General features: G+C 41.6%; 1 protein-coding gene across 1 annotated transcript; it reads left to right on the forward strand.

The window, feature by feature from the left end:
• The first annotated feature begins 494 nt into the window (after window positions 1-494).
• LOC106000621 (vomeronasal type-2 receptor 116-like) lies at window positions 495-13,391 on the forward strand. Its single transcript, XM_013035903.1, has 8 exons — window positions 495-572; window positions 757-849; window positions 986-1,149; window positions 7,189-7,477; window positions 7,895-8,704; window positions 9,478-9,705; window positions 10,719-10,842; window positions 12,481-13,391. Exons 1-8 carry the CDS (start codon window positions 495-497, stop codon window positions 13,389-13,391), a joined length of 2,697 nt encoding a protein of 898 aa, XP_012891357.1.
• The last annotated feature ends 1,239 nt before the right edge of the window (window positions 13,392-14,630 follow it).

Genomic DNA, 14,630 nt, shown 5'->3' on the forward strand with positions numbered 1-14,630 from the left:
AAGTCCAGGAGACCCCATCACTAGAAAAAATGTTAGGGTATAAGCATTTCTCAAATGGTAAAGTGCCAGCAGTGAATAAAGAGGCGAAGTATAAGAGAGCATGAAGCTCAGAGGTTTAAGGTCTGATACACACACACACACACACACACACACACACACACACACACTTTTCTAAAGCATAGAATTCCATTGAGTGTATATACCACATCTCCATCCATTCATCTAGTGTGGGGCATTTGGGTTGGCTCTATATCTTGGCTATGGTAAATAATGCTGTAATAAACATGGTTGTACTGGGAGCTTTAGTATGGTCTTGTTTGTGGTTATTTGGGTAAGTGCCCAGAAGTGGAATGGATGGGCTGTGCTTTATCTAAACAATATCATTTTGGTGGTCCTAGGTGTTGAAATCAGAATGCTGTGCTTGCAAGGCATGGACAGTATTTCTATATCTCTCCCCAGGTGCTCCAATAATTGTCACTGAGTCTTTTCTGACCATGGACTACTCTGACCCTTTAACTTTCACCTGGCATCCTCTGGTACCATCCATATGCATCATCCCTAGTGGCTTTCAGGTGAGCATATGTTTTTTTTTTTGCCACTTCTTTTCTTTTCAAATTGTTTTTCCAAACAACTTTACAGGAAAGGAGTCCATCCCTGGATTTCGAACATCTAGAGTCCTGGATGAAATCACAGCCCGGAGGGTGTGGAGAAGAAAATGCTACACATGTTTTCCAACTTTTGTTGTTGACCTTGAAGTCGGACCCCAGATGCAGGGCCGGAGGGCAGAACGACTCTGTATTCCTTCAGGACAGAGGAGGAGGCCTGTGGTGCATTCCAGTGGCCATGCAGGTAATAAGAAGCCACAGAAACTGAAGATCCATTTAGACACCTGCCTGATGCTGCAGGCTCAGTCTACAGCCGGAATCGCAGATCTGTGCAGTCTGCAGGAATGTTCCCTGTGGCTCTGACACTGCTTCTCCTCCAGCTTCCGCGTGTGGTCAGTTCCTCTGAAGATGCCAGATGCATTTACACAGAGAAATCTGTGGCACACAGCAAGGGAGATGCGGTGATTGCTGGGTTTTTCCCCCTTTATTCTTGGGAATTCATTCGCAACATGAATGACCCTGGTATGCGGCAACAGGGCCATCGGTAAGTGATTTCATGCCCTTTTGCATTTTCTGTTGATTTATTACAAAGGAGGGGAGGAGGTTGGATCCATTGATTGTTCTCTAGATCTTGTGCACTGCCCTACTACCTGACAAATGTTAATTCTTGGGGGGAGAAATGCATCTCTCCGGAAGAAATGCATCCTGTTGTCTCTCTTTGAAAGAAAGATCATGCTTCTGTGTTTCAATGTACCATGTTTCTGAATTGCCTTCACCAGACCTCATTTTCCCCAATTACCCTGCCTCATTTTCCCCTAAATGACTTTGGTTCCTTCATCTTTAGGGAGGTAGATGAATAAATATTCCCTGTATTTTCTGTAAGCTTGCTGTACCTCATTTTCCCCTAATCTGTCTTGTTTCATTTTTCCCCTAAATGACTCTCTTCTCTTAATCTTAAGGAAAGTAGATAGACTATGTTTAAACTTGAGTTTTTGCATTTCTGGCAGTCATTAACCTAGACTATCTTTCCTCATTTTTCCCTTAAATGACTTTGTTCCCTTAATCTTCAGGAAAGGATCTGAATGAAGATCTCTTGTATTAGTTTAAACTTGGCTTTTATAATTAGTAGCAGTATTTTTTTTACCATGTCTCACATTCCCTAGTTTATCCTGCCTCATTTTCCCCTAAATGACTTTGGTCCCTTAATTTTAAGGGATGTTGATTGGTGAAGATCCATCTCCTGTCACTGTATCAAGTTGAGCAGTAGCACCCATACTGCCTAGCCAGGGATTAGAAGACCTGTCCTGTGTTTTCAAGGGGTAACATGGGAAATTCAGTTGTTTGATTGATCAGACATCTTTACAAGCATTCTTTGACTCAGAACTGGAAAGGAAGTGAAGAAATTAAGGAAGATAATAAGCCAAAGAAATAATACAAGGTACAGCAGATTAATATTTATCCAAATGTTAATGCTAGAAAGATAAACAATTGTTCTCTTCAAGTGTTTCCAGAGAACCATGAGGTAAGGAGGTTGTTCCAGCTAAGAGCAGAGTGACACTTAATATCAATTTGAATGTGTAAATCTGGAAGGGCTGAAGAGATATTTGAGTTGTCTGGAATATACACATGACATTTAACCTTTAGCATTATGCAGGTTCCTCCTTGGGCTCTGGTAAGGATGTCTAAAACCATCCAATTTTAAAGGATGGCTTGTCTTGTCCCATTGCCTATAATTATATTTTTGCTCTTTCCAGAAGACAGTAGTCATTGGGTTCAATTGCCTAAGAGTGGAAGTTAGCCATCAATAACTTCCCTTGTATGGTGCTAGGCCCACTGTAAAAATTAGTTCGTTTCCAAGTTAACCCAAAGAATAATCACTAGAAAATGTAAAGATGGCTTCTTATACATCCTAAGAATAAGGTAGGAGCTCTAACAATTATTATGACACTGAAGACTTTTTTTATAATTGAGTAAACAAAAGTTAAAATTTGAAACTGGCAGCCATTCTCCTTGCCTCATTTTCTGTAGTCTATCCTTCCTCAGTACAACATCTTCAGTCCATTGCCATCAAGACCAGCTTTGCACTGGATCAGGACCAAATCCCACCCAGGTTGTACATGATGGAGGTAGGCCCAAGGCCGCCACAGCCAGCCACAATTAGTGATAGCTGGAACCAAAGTCTGATTGGTGGTAGATGTCTTTCCAAAGTACTGGGTGATCACAGAGCTCTTCTAGAGGAACTCCTGGATATAGGGTCACTGCAACCTTCCAGTGCTATCACCTGACCCACAATAAACATTTAAGCCAAAATTGCCATTTTATTCCTGGCCCTAGTCACAGTGAGTGGGATGGAGAACGCTGCTGTGTCACAGGATCTTGGTGATGTGAATAAAGAAGCCACAGAGCCATCTTGGTGGGCACCACCCTGCATCAAGGCTCAGTCTCCCATCCAGAGAGCCCAAACTGCCAGGGGGTTGCACTGAGGCTAACACACCAGTTTGTTGTGCTATAGGTCATTGCAAAATTGTGTCCTAAAGCTTAACAGGACTCTGCCTGCTGCCATCTTGAGCACTGTTCTTCGGTGAGCAGAGGTCCGAGTTTAGGGGTGAGCTCTGAGAATGGAGCTGAGCCAGATCACAATGGAGTCACACAGCAACAGAGAACTCACAAGTGTGGGGAGCAAGGCAGGTGTTACCATGCTTCACTCATGGTGGACATCATCATGGGTGGCACTTGGTTCTGCTGCAGTGACCTTCATATATCTCCTGATAGAATCTAATGGGACCTTTGGTCCAGGTAGCAAATTGGGGCTCTAGGTTTTTCTGGATTATGTGTGCAGCCACAGCATGCCTGAAACAGGGTTCTAAGAGGAAACTTTTACCCTACCTTGTTCTCTGTTTGCCAACAACTTGTATCCAATGCTTGCTGCCCTTCACAAGATTTGGGGGAGGGAGGGTATGACAGTGAGTTCCTTCTCTGTTCTAACATACCAGAGGCACAATCTAAAGGACTAGATCTACAGTTGAGAGTATAAGGCATGACCCCAGCACTGTGCTCAGTACATGGGCATGGTGCATTTAACTTGAATTATCTCCTTCCCTGCAATGTTGCAGGGTTCTCTGTCCACTCTGAGCTACTAGTGCTGGTGGAGGGGAGGAACTTGGAGATGTCTTACTTCCACCTTTGCCCACAAATGCTTTTCTGTTGTTTCTAATAAAGGAGGTCTCTCTGGTCCACACCTCCTGAATTTATCATCTGTTCTTTGGTCGATGCAGCATGTTCAGTCTTCTTCGACTGCCAACTTTCTCTGCTTCTGGATGATTACTTTGAATGATAATGTACTATAAGTCAGCTTAGACTGCCTGTGACTATGTGACCAGAATTGTAGTGTTTTATTTTATTAAGAAAATTTTAGCTTGTTCCATGGAGACCTAGATTTCCTCCTATTCCTTCCTGTAATTTTTTCAGGGCGTCTGCTTTGACTTCAAGGTCTTCAATCCATTTGGAGTTGATCCTGGTACACGGTGATATGTAAGGATCTAGTTTTAGTTTTCTACAGACAATAAACCAATTTTGCCAGCACCACTTACTGAAGAGACTGTCTTTCTTCCATTCTAATTTTTTAGCTCCCTTAGCAAAGATTAGGTGGCTATTGGTCTGTGGGTTCATTTCTGGGTCTTCAGTTCTATTCCATTGGTCCACAGGTCTGTTCTTCTGCCAGTTCCATGCTATTTTAATTATTATAGCTTTGTAGTAGAGTTTGAAATTTGGCATTGGTATTCCTCAAGCCCTGTTTTTTCTGCTAAGGACTGTTTTTGCTTTTTGGGGTGTTTTATTGCTTCATATAAAATTTTGGGTTGCTTTTTCTATTTCTTTGATGAGTGAGGTTAGAATATTGATAGTTCATGCATTGAATTTGTAGATAGCCTTTGGAATTATTGCCATTTCCACGATGTTAATCCTCCCAATCAAGGAGCATGGGAGGTTTTTCCACTTCTTAAGTTTTGCACTAATTTCCTTTTTCAGGTTTTTAAAGTTTTCATCATAGAGGTCCTTCACTTCTTTAGTTAATTCCGAGGTATTTTATTTTTTTGTGGGGCTATTACAAAAGCAGTTGCTTTCCTGATTTCAGCCATGCTCTTCTCATTGTTGGCATACAGAAAAGCTATTGATTTTTTTAATTTTATTTTATTTTATTTGTGAACATACTGTACAGAGGAGTTACAATTACATGGGCAGGATAATGCGTACATTTCTTACCAAGCATTGCAGCCTCCTCCTTTGTTTACCCTTCACATCCCTTCCCAGCCTCCCCCCTCCCCCCAATCCCAATCCTTCTCCTTCCCCCCCCCCCCCCCACCGACGTTGTAAAGCTCCTCCCCCTTGATTTTTTTTTACCTTCAATTTCATTGAAGAGTTGGAGGAGCATTAGTGTGAGTTCTGCTTTGAAGACATTATAGGATTCACCTGTAAATCCAACTGGTCCTGGGCTTTTCTTGGGTGGGAGATCTCATTGCTGTTTCTATTTCAATGCTTGATATGGGTATGGAAGGTGTTTAAATCATCTTGGTTTAGTGTCAGCTTATTGATATCTGTTAGAAAGTCATCCATTTCTACAGAAGGGAACCTTACTGCATTGTTGATGGGAGTATAAACTTGTTCAACCACATTGGAAAGTCGTTTGGAGGTTGCTCAAAAAACTCCACATAGAGCTCCCCTGTGACCCAGCAATCCCACTTTTGGGCATTTACCCAAATGATCACAAACTAGACCCCACTAAAGCTACCAGCACAACTATGTATATTGCAGCCTTATTACCATAGCTAAGATATGGAACCAACCCAAATGCCCCTCAGTAGATGAATAGATCAAGAAAATGTGTTATATAAACACCATGGAATTCTGTGCTTCCATCAGACAGAATGACATTGCCCCATTTGTTAGGAAATGGGAAGACTTGGAAAAAATGATATTAAGTGAAGTAAGCCAGGCCCAAAGAAACATAGGTTCCATGGGTTCCCTTATTTGCAATAACTAGTATATGTCTGAGACAAGCAGAAAAAGTCAGATAAGTTGATGTTAGGTGAAATTAACCCCAATATAAGGATTCAAAAGCTTTTTCTTTCATGTGATTGTTTCTAACATATTCATAAGATGATTTCTTTGTTGCTTTGTATGTCCCTCCCCCACAGTATAACCTCTGCTTTCACTGTATTTGATGTCAGTATAATTTGTAGGGAGGAAGGGAAAAAACAAATCTTTTAAAAAGGGATACAGGTGGATCCATTGCAACAATGAGATGTACAAGTTGTTATGTCAAAAAACGGACTTTACAACTTTGGCCCAGGGCAGGGGGGTGGAAATGGGAAGGGATGGGAAGGGGAAACAAATTAAGAGGCAACAATGCTTGATAAGAAATGTACTCATTACCTTTTCAGGTAATTGTAACCCCTCTGCACAGTATTTTCACAATAAAAAAAGACAATCGTCCATTTCTACCAGATTCTGAACCTTATTAGCATAAAGTTTTGAGAAGCATTCCCTTGCAATCTTCAGAATGTTGGTTGTTTCTGTGGTGATGTTTCCATTCTCATCCTTGAGTTTATTTGGGTGTGTTCTTTTCTTTTTCTGATAAGATTTGCTAAGGGTCTGTCAATTTTGTTAATTTTTTCAAAGAACCAACACTGTTTTTTAAACTTTCTATGGTATTTTGGGATTCTAATTCATTTAATTCTGATTTGATTTTAGTTATTTGTTTCCATCTACTGGGTTTATCTTGCTGCTTTTTTTCAAGGAGCTTTAGGTGCCTTGTTAAATTGTTGCTTTCAGATCTCTTGATGTAGAACCATGAGCTATCACCTTGCATCTGAGTACTGCCTTTGCTGTGTCCCCGAGAAGCTGGTAATTTGTGTCTTCATTGTGTTGAGAATTTCCTTTCTAATCTCTTCCATGACCCACTGGTGGTTCAACTTAAATTGTGTTTCTTAAGAATTGTTTCATTTGGGGCTGGGAAGGTGGCTCAGTGGTAGAGCGCTTGCCTTGCATGCTCGAGGTCCTGGGTTCGATTCCTCAGCACCACATAAGCAAAAAAGAAAAAAAGCCAGAAGTGGCGCTGTGGCTCAAGTGGTAGAGCACTAGCCTTGAGTGGAAGAGCTGAGGGACAGCGCCCAGGCCCAGAGTTCAGGCCCCAAGACTGGACCAAAAAAAAAAAGAATTGTTTCATCTACAGACCTACCTCAAGGTACTCAATGAGTTGGTGTGTGAGCTGGACAAGCTCCTGTGTCTCAGTTATCAATGCTTTTCACATATCCACAAATGTCAGAGAGAAAAGCCAGCTCTCTCACTTTCTGCAATCTCAGAAGAATAGCATTCTGGTGTATGCTGATCAAATCCTGTTTCAGGAGCTCTCCTACTTCTAATTACATTCCTAAGACTCCAAATTCTAATTCCACCCTCTTCGCAGATAGGGTCTAAACAATTAATTTATACAGATACAAGTATTCAATTCAAAGGTCTTGAGATTTCAACTTAATCAAATTTGTAGTACTCGTTTACTACCTAAACTTCTGTGATATCTGTGCAGGCTCAACTTAAAGAAATACCAGTTGGTTCTGTCCCTGACCCTCGCAGTTGAGGAAATCAACAAGAATCCCCATCTGCTACCCAACACGACCCTGGGGTTTGAGATCTATATTTCACATTATGTAGAAGCTGATCTGTTAGAGAATCCACTGACCTTACTGTCTGGGAAGAATAAAAACAGCCCTAATTATACCTGCAGGAGATATAGCAAAGCTGTAGCAGTACTCACAGGAACCTCAAGCACATCTGCCCCAATTGGAACACTGCTAAACCTCTATAAACTTCCACAAGTGAGTCTGGGAAAGATGGTGAGATGAGAAGGTATGTTCCCTTTGTCGCTGTCTTGGACATGCTGAATACGGGGAAAGGAAGAGGTGATATTATGAACCTCTATTATTGAATGACCTCAAAGGAAAAGACCCCCAAAATTGGGTGGTGTGTCCATATTATCTTTGTTGCAAGAGATAAAAGGAGAGTTTATAAGAGAGCAAAGAATGAACCCAGGTTCTGAACCTTATCCATACATTTCTATAAAGATCTTGGAAAGTGTAGGAAGACAACTTTACGTTTGGGTAAAGCAAACCTTCCCAACCAACGCTGCCAGATGTTGTTTAGTTCACATCAGGACTGAAACTTTGACTTTGACCATTCTCTTCCTGTTACTTTGACTTTGACCATTCTCTTCCTGTTACTTTTCCCCTTTTTAGTTCACCTTTAGGTCTTTTGATCCTTTCCTGAGTGACCATGGACAGTTCAGTGCTGTCTATCAGATGTCTGCCAAAGACTCAGCTCTAGCCCTGGCCATGGTATCCTTGATGCTTCATTTCAGCTGGACCTGGGTGGGACTGTTCATCACCGAAGATCACTATGGTGTGTGGTTCCTCTCAGAACTGAGAAAAGAGATGGGCAAGAATGGAATCTGTTTTGCCTTTGCAAACACAATCACATACAATGCCATACCAAATTTCGCAAATGATGCATTGATATATAGCCAGATTATGGAATCATCAACCAATGTGACTATCATTTATGGGGACAGTGAATTTCTACTAAGCTTTATTCTTAAATTAGGGGACTTTTTAATTACAGGGAAAGTATGGGTCATGAACTCACCCTATGACGATGTGACCCTCAGCAAAAGATATTTCCTGCTAGACACCTTCCACGCACCCCTCACCTTCTCTCACCACCATGGGAACATTTCTGGGTTCACCAGTTTGATCACATTAGCTGAATATTCCAAGAACTCAGAAGATATTTCCCTTCCTAGCTTATGGATTCAGGCTGTTCAATGTATACTGATTAAGTCTGATTGTACAAAATTGGGGCACTGTTTCTATAATACCACACTGGATTGGTTGCGGGGGCACATTTTTGACACAGCTGTGACAGAAGAGAGTTACAACATCTACAATGCTGTGTATGCCGTGAGCCAAGCCCTCCATGAAATGCTTCTTCATCACACGGAAGGGCCACCAGCACACAATGAACAACCAAGGATATTTCTCTCTTCACAGGTAAAGACTTATCTTTTAAGTGCTCCAGGCACAGTGTCTTTCTAGACCCTTTCATAACAGATGGAATTAGGTAGTCTGTTTCTTTTATTGAAAATCCAAGGTGCACTGGGCCCATCATGCTCTCCATGAAGTAACCATACAGCTGTTTGACAACATTCTTGAATAACACTGCGTCCTTGAGAAGGAAGTGTTGTGTCTTCTGTCCCCATCCTCATTTTGTGTTTTATAAGCCCTCACCCTTTTAATAGTACAAATCTAAATTCTCCTTGTAACTGATTAATATAGCAGGTCAAGATTGACTAGTGCTTGAAAACCTTAAGATTTTCTTGGCACGAAAGTTTCACACTTGTGGATCACTCCAGGTTACTTAGGAGGCTGGGATCTGAAGATTTCAGTTTAAAGACAACTACTTGGTTTTTGTTTACCTATTTTTCAGACTGACTCTCTGATCACATTCATAAAATAAGTGATTGTGGTTTGCTGGAGAGAAGCAGTGGAGGTCTGTCTTATTTTAAATCTTTATTTAGGTGGATGTGACTGGAGTTTTAATCTTTTAAATTTGGGTCTCTGCATCCTATCCTGGATAACCAGATTTTAGAAACTTGGTACCACTTCAGTCCTCTACAGGTCTGAATTTGCTCCATTGTTTGGATTCTTGTGCTGTATGTGAATTATATGTGTGTGGGGATGAAATGTAATCAGCACTGTCCATCATATTGGGTTACTGTAGTCACTGGGAAGCACTTCAACCTAGGTTAATATGTGTGTTTTAGATTCATCCCTTTTTGAAGAAGATCCAATTTATCAATGCAGTTGGAGAACAAGTGGTCTTGGATGAGAAAAGGAAATTGGAGGCAGAGTATGACATTGTGAATTTATGGAATTTTCCAGATGGTCTGGGACAAAGGGTAAAAGTTGGCAAGTTTTCTCCATCTAAGCCACATGGGCAACAGCTGAGTTTGTTTGAAAATCTGATAGAGTGGCCCATAGGAATTACCAAGGTGGGTCATTTCTACATTTTTCACTGTCTCTTTTTTTAAAAAGAGAAATATTGTTATAATGACGTAGTTGTAGAAAGAGATTACAATTTCCTAAGTCAGTTTATGCATGCAACATTTGTTGACCATGTCATCACATCCTTATTTCTCCCACAGAATTGTTTGTAACCATAATGCCATGATCTATGTATAAGTAAGCAATAAACTTTTCCTATTTTTAAGCTATTCACCTAAACTATGGCTCCTGGGTATACATGTCACAACTTTCTGGTTATGGAAGTTGCTTACAAACTGACTCAGGGATGGGCTAGGAGCACATTTAATTACCAATATGTTATTAAATGATTGCATATTCACTATCATAAAAGAGAAATGACATCTGTTAATCAGCATTCCAACTTTGTGGAAAAACACCTGAGAAAACTTAATTAGAGAACAGAAAGGTGCTTTGCTCCTGCCTGAAGATTGCAGACCATGGACAGGTAGACTGCTGCTTTTGAGTCTCAAGTGAAACTGAATGTAAGGGAGATTGCATCTTCCAGTGGGTACCCACCTAATGGCAACTGGGAATACAGAAGAAGATAGGAATAATCCTTGGTACCACTCCAGCCCCTTCGAAGAAATCAGCCATGCTTTAGACAATGGTTTTGAAGTTTTACTGAGTGATTTTCCTCTTCTGCTCTCCACATGTTCACAGAGGACTAAGAGAGAAGACACATCATGATCTGAACTCAAGAATGTGATACAGGATTTGTTTACTCTTTCTTAATTTCCTATGTATTAGCTCGACCTCTTCAAGGAACAATCACATCACTATATCACCAAGGGCTGGGGTTCAAGACCTGACATATTCTTAGAGTCATCTTATATGAATATAGAAGACAATTCAATTGATTTCTTGGCTATACACAAACAGAGATTATGCCTCTTAATAATTTTTTTTCTAAAGCACTGCAGTTTCTAGGATATCTTGTTACAGGGAGAATAGTCACTAACACTCATCTGAATTTTCTCAGACTCCTCAGTCTGTCTGCAGTAAGTGCTGTGGTCTTGGATTCAGGAAGGCCCCTCGGGAAGGAAAAGCTCCATGTTGCTTTGACTGTACCCTTTGCCCAGTGAATGAGATTTCTAATAGGACAGGTGAGTCTGTGACTTACAGAGAAATTTCCTATCTCTCTCTCCTTACCTAGAGTTCATACATGTCAACGAATTGCCCTACAGTAGTGTGTCAGGAACAGACATGTGCCTTCACCTAGAGTTCCATAGCTATCATTGACCATAGTTTTGCTTGGAATAACTCAGTCCACTGGTCTGCCATTATATATTCGATTTCACTTTCTAGTCTATTACAGGCTTTGATTATAAAATACCCCTCTCCTCACTCACCTTATCTTAGCTTTAAACACAAGATCAAGTACCAAGCCTTGATGCTCCAAAAGAGGTGGAAGCTGGGAGCTGATGTCTCATGCCTGAAATCCTAGCTACTCAGGAAGCTGAGATCTGAGGATCATGTTTCAAAGCCAGCCAGGGCAGAAAACAGGAAGTGGTGCTGTGGCTCAAGAGGTAGAGCACTTTTCTTGAACTGCATTACTCAGGGACATCACCCAGGTCCACAGCTCAAACCCCATGACTGACCAAAAAAATAAAAAATGATGTGGATATCATAATGGAATTATGGGTCTAACACAGCCTTTCCTTTCTGAGGGCCCAGCTCTGCCCTTCCTTTTAAATTAATTTTATTTTTCACTTAGCATACCTAAATGATACCAGGCAGGTTGCTATGATTACTCCATACCGGACACTAGCACTAATTTGACTAGCAACAACTCAAATATACTTCACTCAGAATTAGTTACCATCTACATTTGATTTCTCTTCTACCTCCTCTGGCTCATCCTCCCCAAACCCCCCATTATCCAAGAATGGCATTGTTCTTGACTGGGAGCCAAGTGCTCAGGAAGCTTGTGTTTGGTGTGAGTAGTGGGATGCAGTGAGGTGTAGACACTCCCATTAAAACTGACATGAGTGGGCTTATTCTCTGCTCTCCATTATTTCTTGAATAAATAGCAGACAACCAGAGTGATATGACCACCCTATAATGTAGGCACATAATGCTAGGGAAATGTAGTTCACACCAGTAATCCTACCTACTAAAGAGGATAAAATCTGAGAATGGAGGACAGATGCAATCCTGGGAATGAAGTCCATAAGATGCTTGTCCACAACTAATGATCAAAAGTGTTAGAAGAAGAGATGTGGCTCAAGTGGTAGACAGGTAGTGTTGAACACAAACACTCCAAAAAAGGCCCAGGCCCAGGCCCAGAGTTCAAACACTGGACAGGAGAAAAAAAGCAAGCAAGCATGCAAGCAAACAAGAAATCATGCAAGCAAGATAGGAAGGAGGGAAGGAAGGAAGGAAGGTAGGAGGGAGGGAGAGAGGGAAGGAGAGAGGGAAAGGAGAGGAGGGAAGGAGGGAGGGAAAGGAAGGAAGCAAGCAAGCAAGCAAACAAGCAAGCAAGCAAGAAAGAAAATATAAAAGCAAGAAGAAAGAAAGGAAGAAGGGAGAGAGGGAGGGATGGATGGGAAGAAGAAGAAATATAAGAAAGTAAGAGACTCACCTGCAATTATTTTGTATTGACAATTATTTTGGTACAGAAAACAATACAGATTAACAGGTAAATCAGGTCAGATGAGCTGCTTGAGTGGAGGGGGATGAGAGGAAAGAGAAATACTGAAGAGACATACTGAAGATTAATCATGATTCTCACTTCTCACTAGACATGGAACAGTGTGTGAAATGTCCAGATCACCAGTTTGCCAACACCCAGAGAAACCACTGCCTGATGAAAACTGAGAGCTTCCTGACTCATGAAGACCCCTTGGGCATGGCTCTGGCCTGCACTTCTCTCTGCTGCTCTGTACTCACAGCTGCTGTTCTTGGGGTGTTTATCAAGCACCAAGACACCCCCATTGTCAAAGCCAATAACCGGACCCTCAGCTACATCCTGCTCATCTCCCTCACCTGCTGCTTCCTCTGCTCCTTGCTCTTCCTTGGCCGTCCAAACACAGCCACCTGCATTCTCCAGCACACCACATTTGCAGTGGTCTTCACCATGGCTGTCTCCACGATCCTGGCCAAGACCATCACTGTGGTTCTGGCCTTCAAGCTCACTGGTCCAGGGAGAAGCATGAGGCTGTGGCTGGTGTCCCGGGCTCCTATCCTTATCATCCCCATCTGCACCCTCATCCAGGTGACTCTCTGTGGCCTGTGGCTGGGAATCTCACCTCCCTTTGTAGACACAGATGCACACTCTGAACATGGCCACATCATCATCCTCTGCAACATGAGCTCTCTCACCGCCTTCTACTGTGTCCTGGGATACCTGGGTGCCCTGGCCCTTGCCAGCTTCACTGTGGCTTTCATGGCCAGGAACCTGCCTGACACCTTCAATGAAGCAAAGTTCCTTACCTTCAGCATGCTGGTGTTCTGCAGTGTGTGGATAACCTTCCTGCTGGTCTACCACAGTTCCAACGGGAAGGTCAAGGTGGCTGTGGAGGTCTTCTCCATTTTGGCCTCCAGTGCAGGGCTCCTTGGCTGCATCTTTGTCCCCAAGTGCTACATCATCTTGATAAGACCTGAGAGAAAGTTTTTGCAGAAAAGATCACAATCTGCAAGAAATAAACCTTAAGATGAACTTAAGTGTTGCCTGGATGAATTAGAGGGTGTAAGAGCAGTCTATACTATTTTGGAAGTCAAAACTTAATTTGAGGAAGTTTTGGACAAAAAAGTTACTCTTCCTCATTTCACTGGTTATGTTAGAGTCACCTCAAGTTTCCAATAAGACTTTCTAAATTTGCATTTTATCCTAGATATTCTTTTTTAAAATAAGTTTTTAATGTAAAAATACTGTACAAAGGGGTTGCAGTCACATAAGGAAGGTAATGAGTAGATTTCTTATCAAGCATTTTTGCCTCCTCCTTTGTTTTTCCCTACCATCCCTTCTCTCCCATCTTCACAACTACATCCTCCCCCTCCCTGTGCCTAAATTGTAAAGTTCATTTTTTGACATAGCGTCTTGTACATCTCCTTGTTGCAATGGGTCAACCTGCATCCCTATTCAAACAATTTCTTTTACCTTCCATTCCGAAAATTATACCAACATCAAATATAGGGAAAACAGGGATTATTCCATGGGGAAGAGACATACAAAACAACAACAACAAATCACATGGTACATTAGAAAAAATAGCAAGCAAGAAAAAAAAACTTGTGTCCTTATATTGGGGATCATTTCTATCAAGATCATCTTATCTGACTTTTCTGCTTGTCTCAGATATGTACTGGTTATTGCAAATAAGGGAAACCATGGACCTATGTTTCTTTGGGCCTGGCTTCATATAATTTTTTTCAAAGTATTCCATTTCCTAACAACTGGGGCAATGTCATTCTTTCTGATGGAGGCACAGAATTCCATTGTGTATATATACCACATTTTCATGATCAATTCATCTACTAGGGGGCATCTGTGTTGGTTGCATACCTTAGCTATGGTAAATAAAACTGCAATAAACATAGTTGTGTTGGTAGCTTTAGTATGGTCTTGTTGGTGATCATTTGGGTAAATGCTCAAAAGTGAGATTGCTGGGTCACAGGGGAGCTCTATGTGGTGTCTTTTTTTTTTTGGTTGGTTGTGGGCTCTGAACTCTGGGCCTGGGCACTGTCCCTCAACTCTTCAGTTCAAGAGTAATGCTCTACCACTTGAGCCACAGCTCCACTTCCATGGTGCTGAGGAATTGATCTCAGGGCCTCATGCATGCAAGGTAAGCACTCTACCACTGAGCCACCTTCCCAGCCCTTGGAGTCTTTTTTTATATATTTATTTTTTTATTGTGAAAATACTATACAGAGAGGTTAAAATTACATGGGA

Source organism: Dipodomys ordii, unplaced genomic scaffold (genome assembly GCF_000151885.1).
Source record: "Dipodomys ordii isolate 6190 unplaced genomic scaffold, Dord_2.0 Scaffold230, whole genome shotgun sequence".
In the NCBI taxonomy this organism is placed as follows: domain Eukaryota; kingdom Metazoa; phylum Chordata; class Mammalia; order Rodentia; family Heteromyidae; genus Dipodomys; species Dipodomys ordii.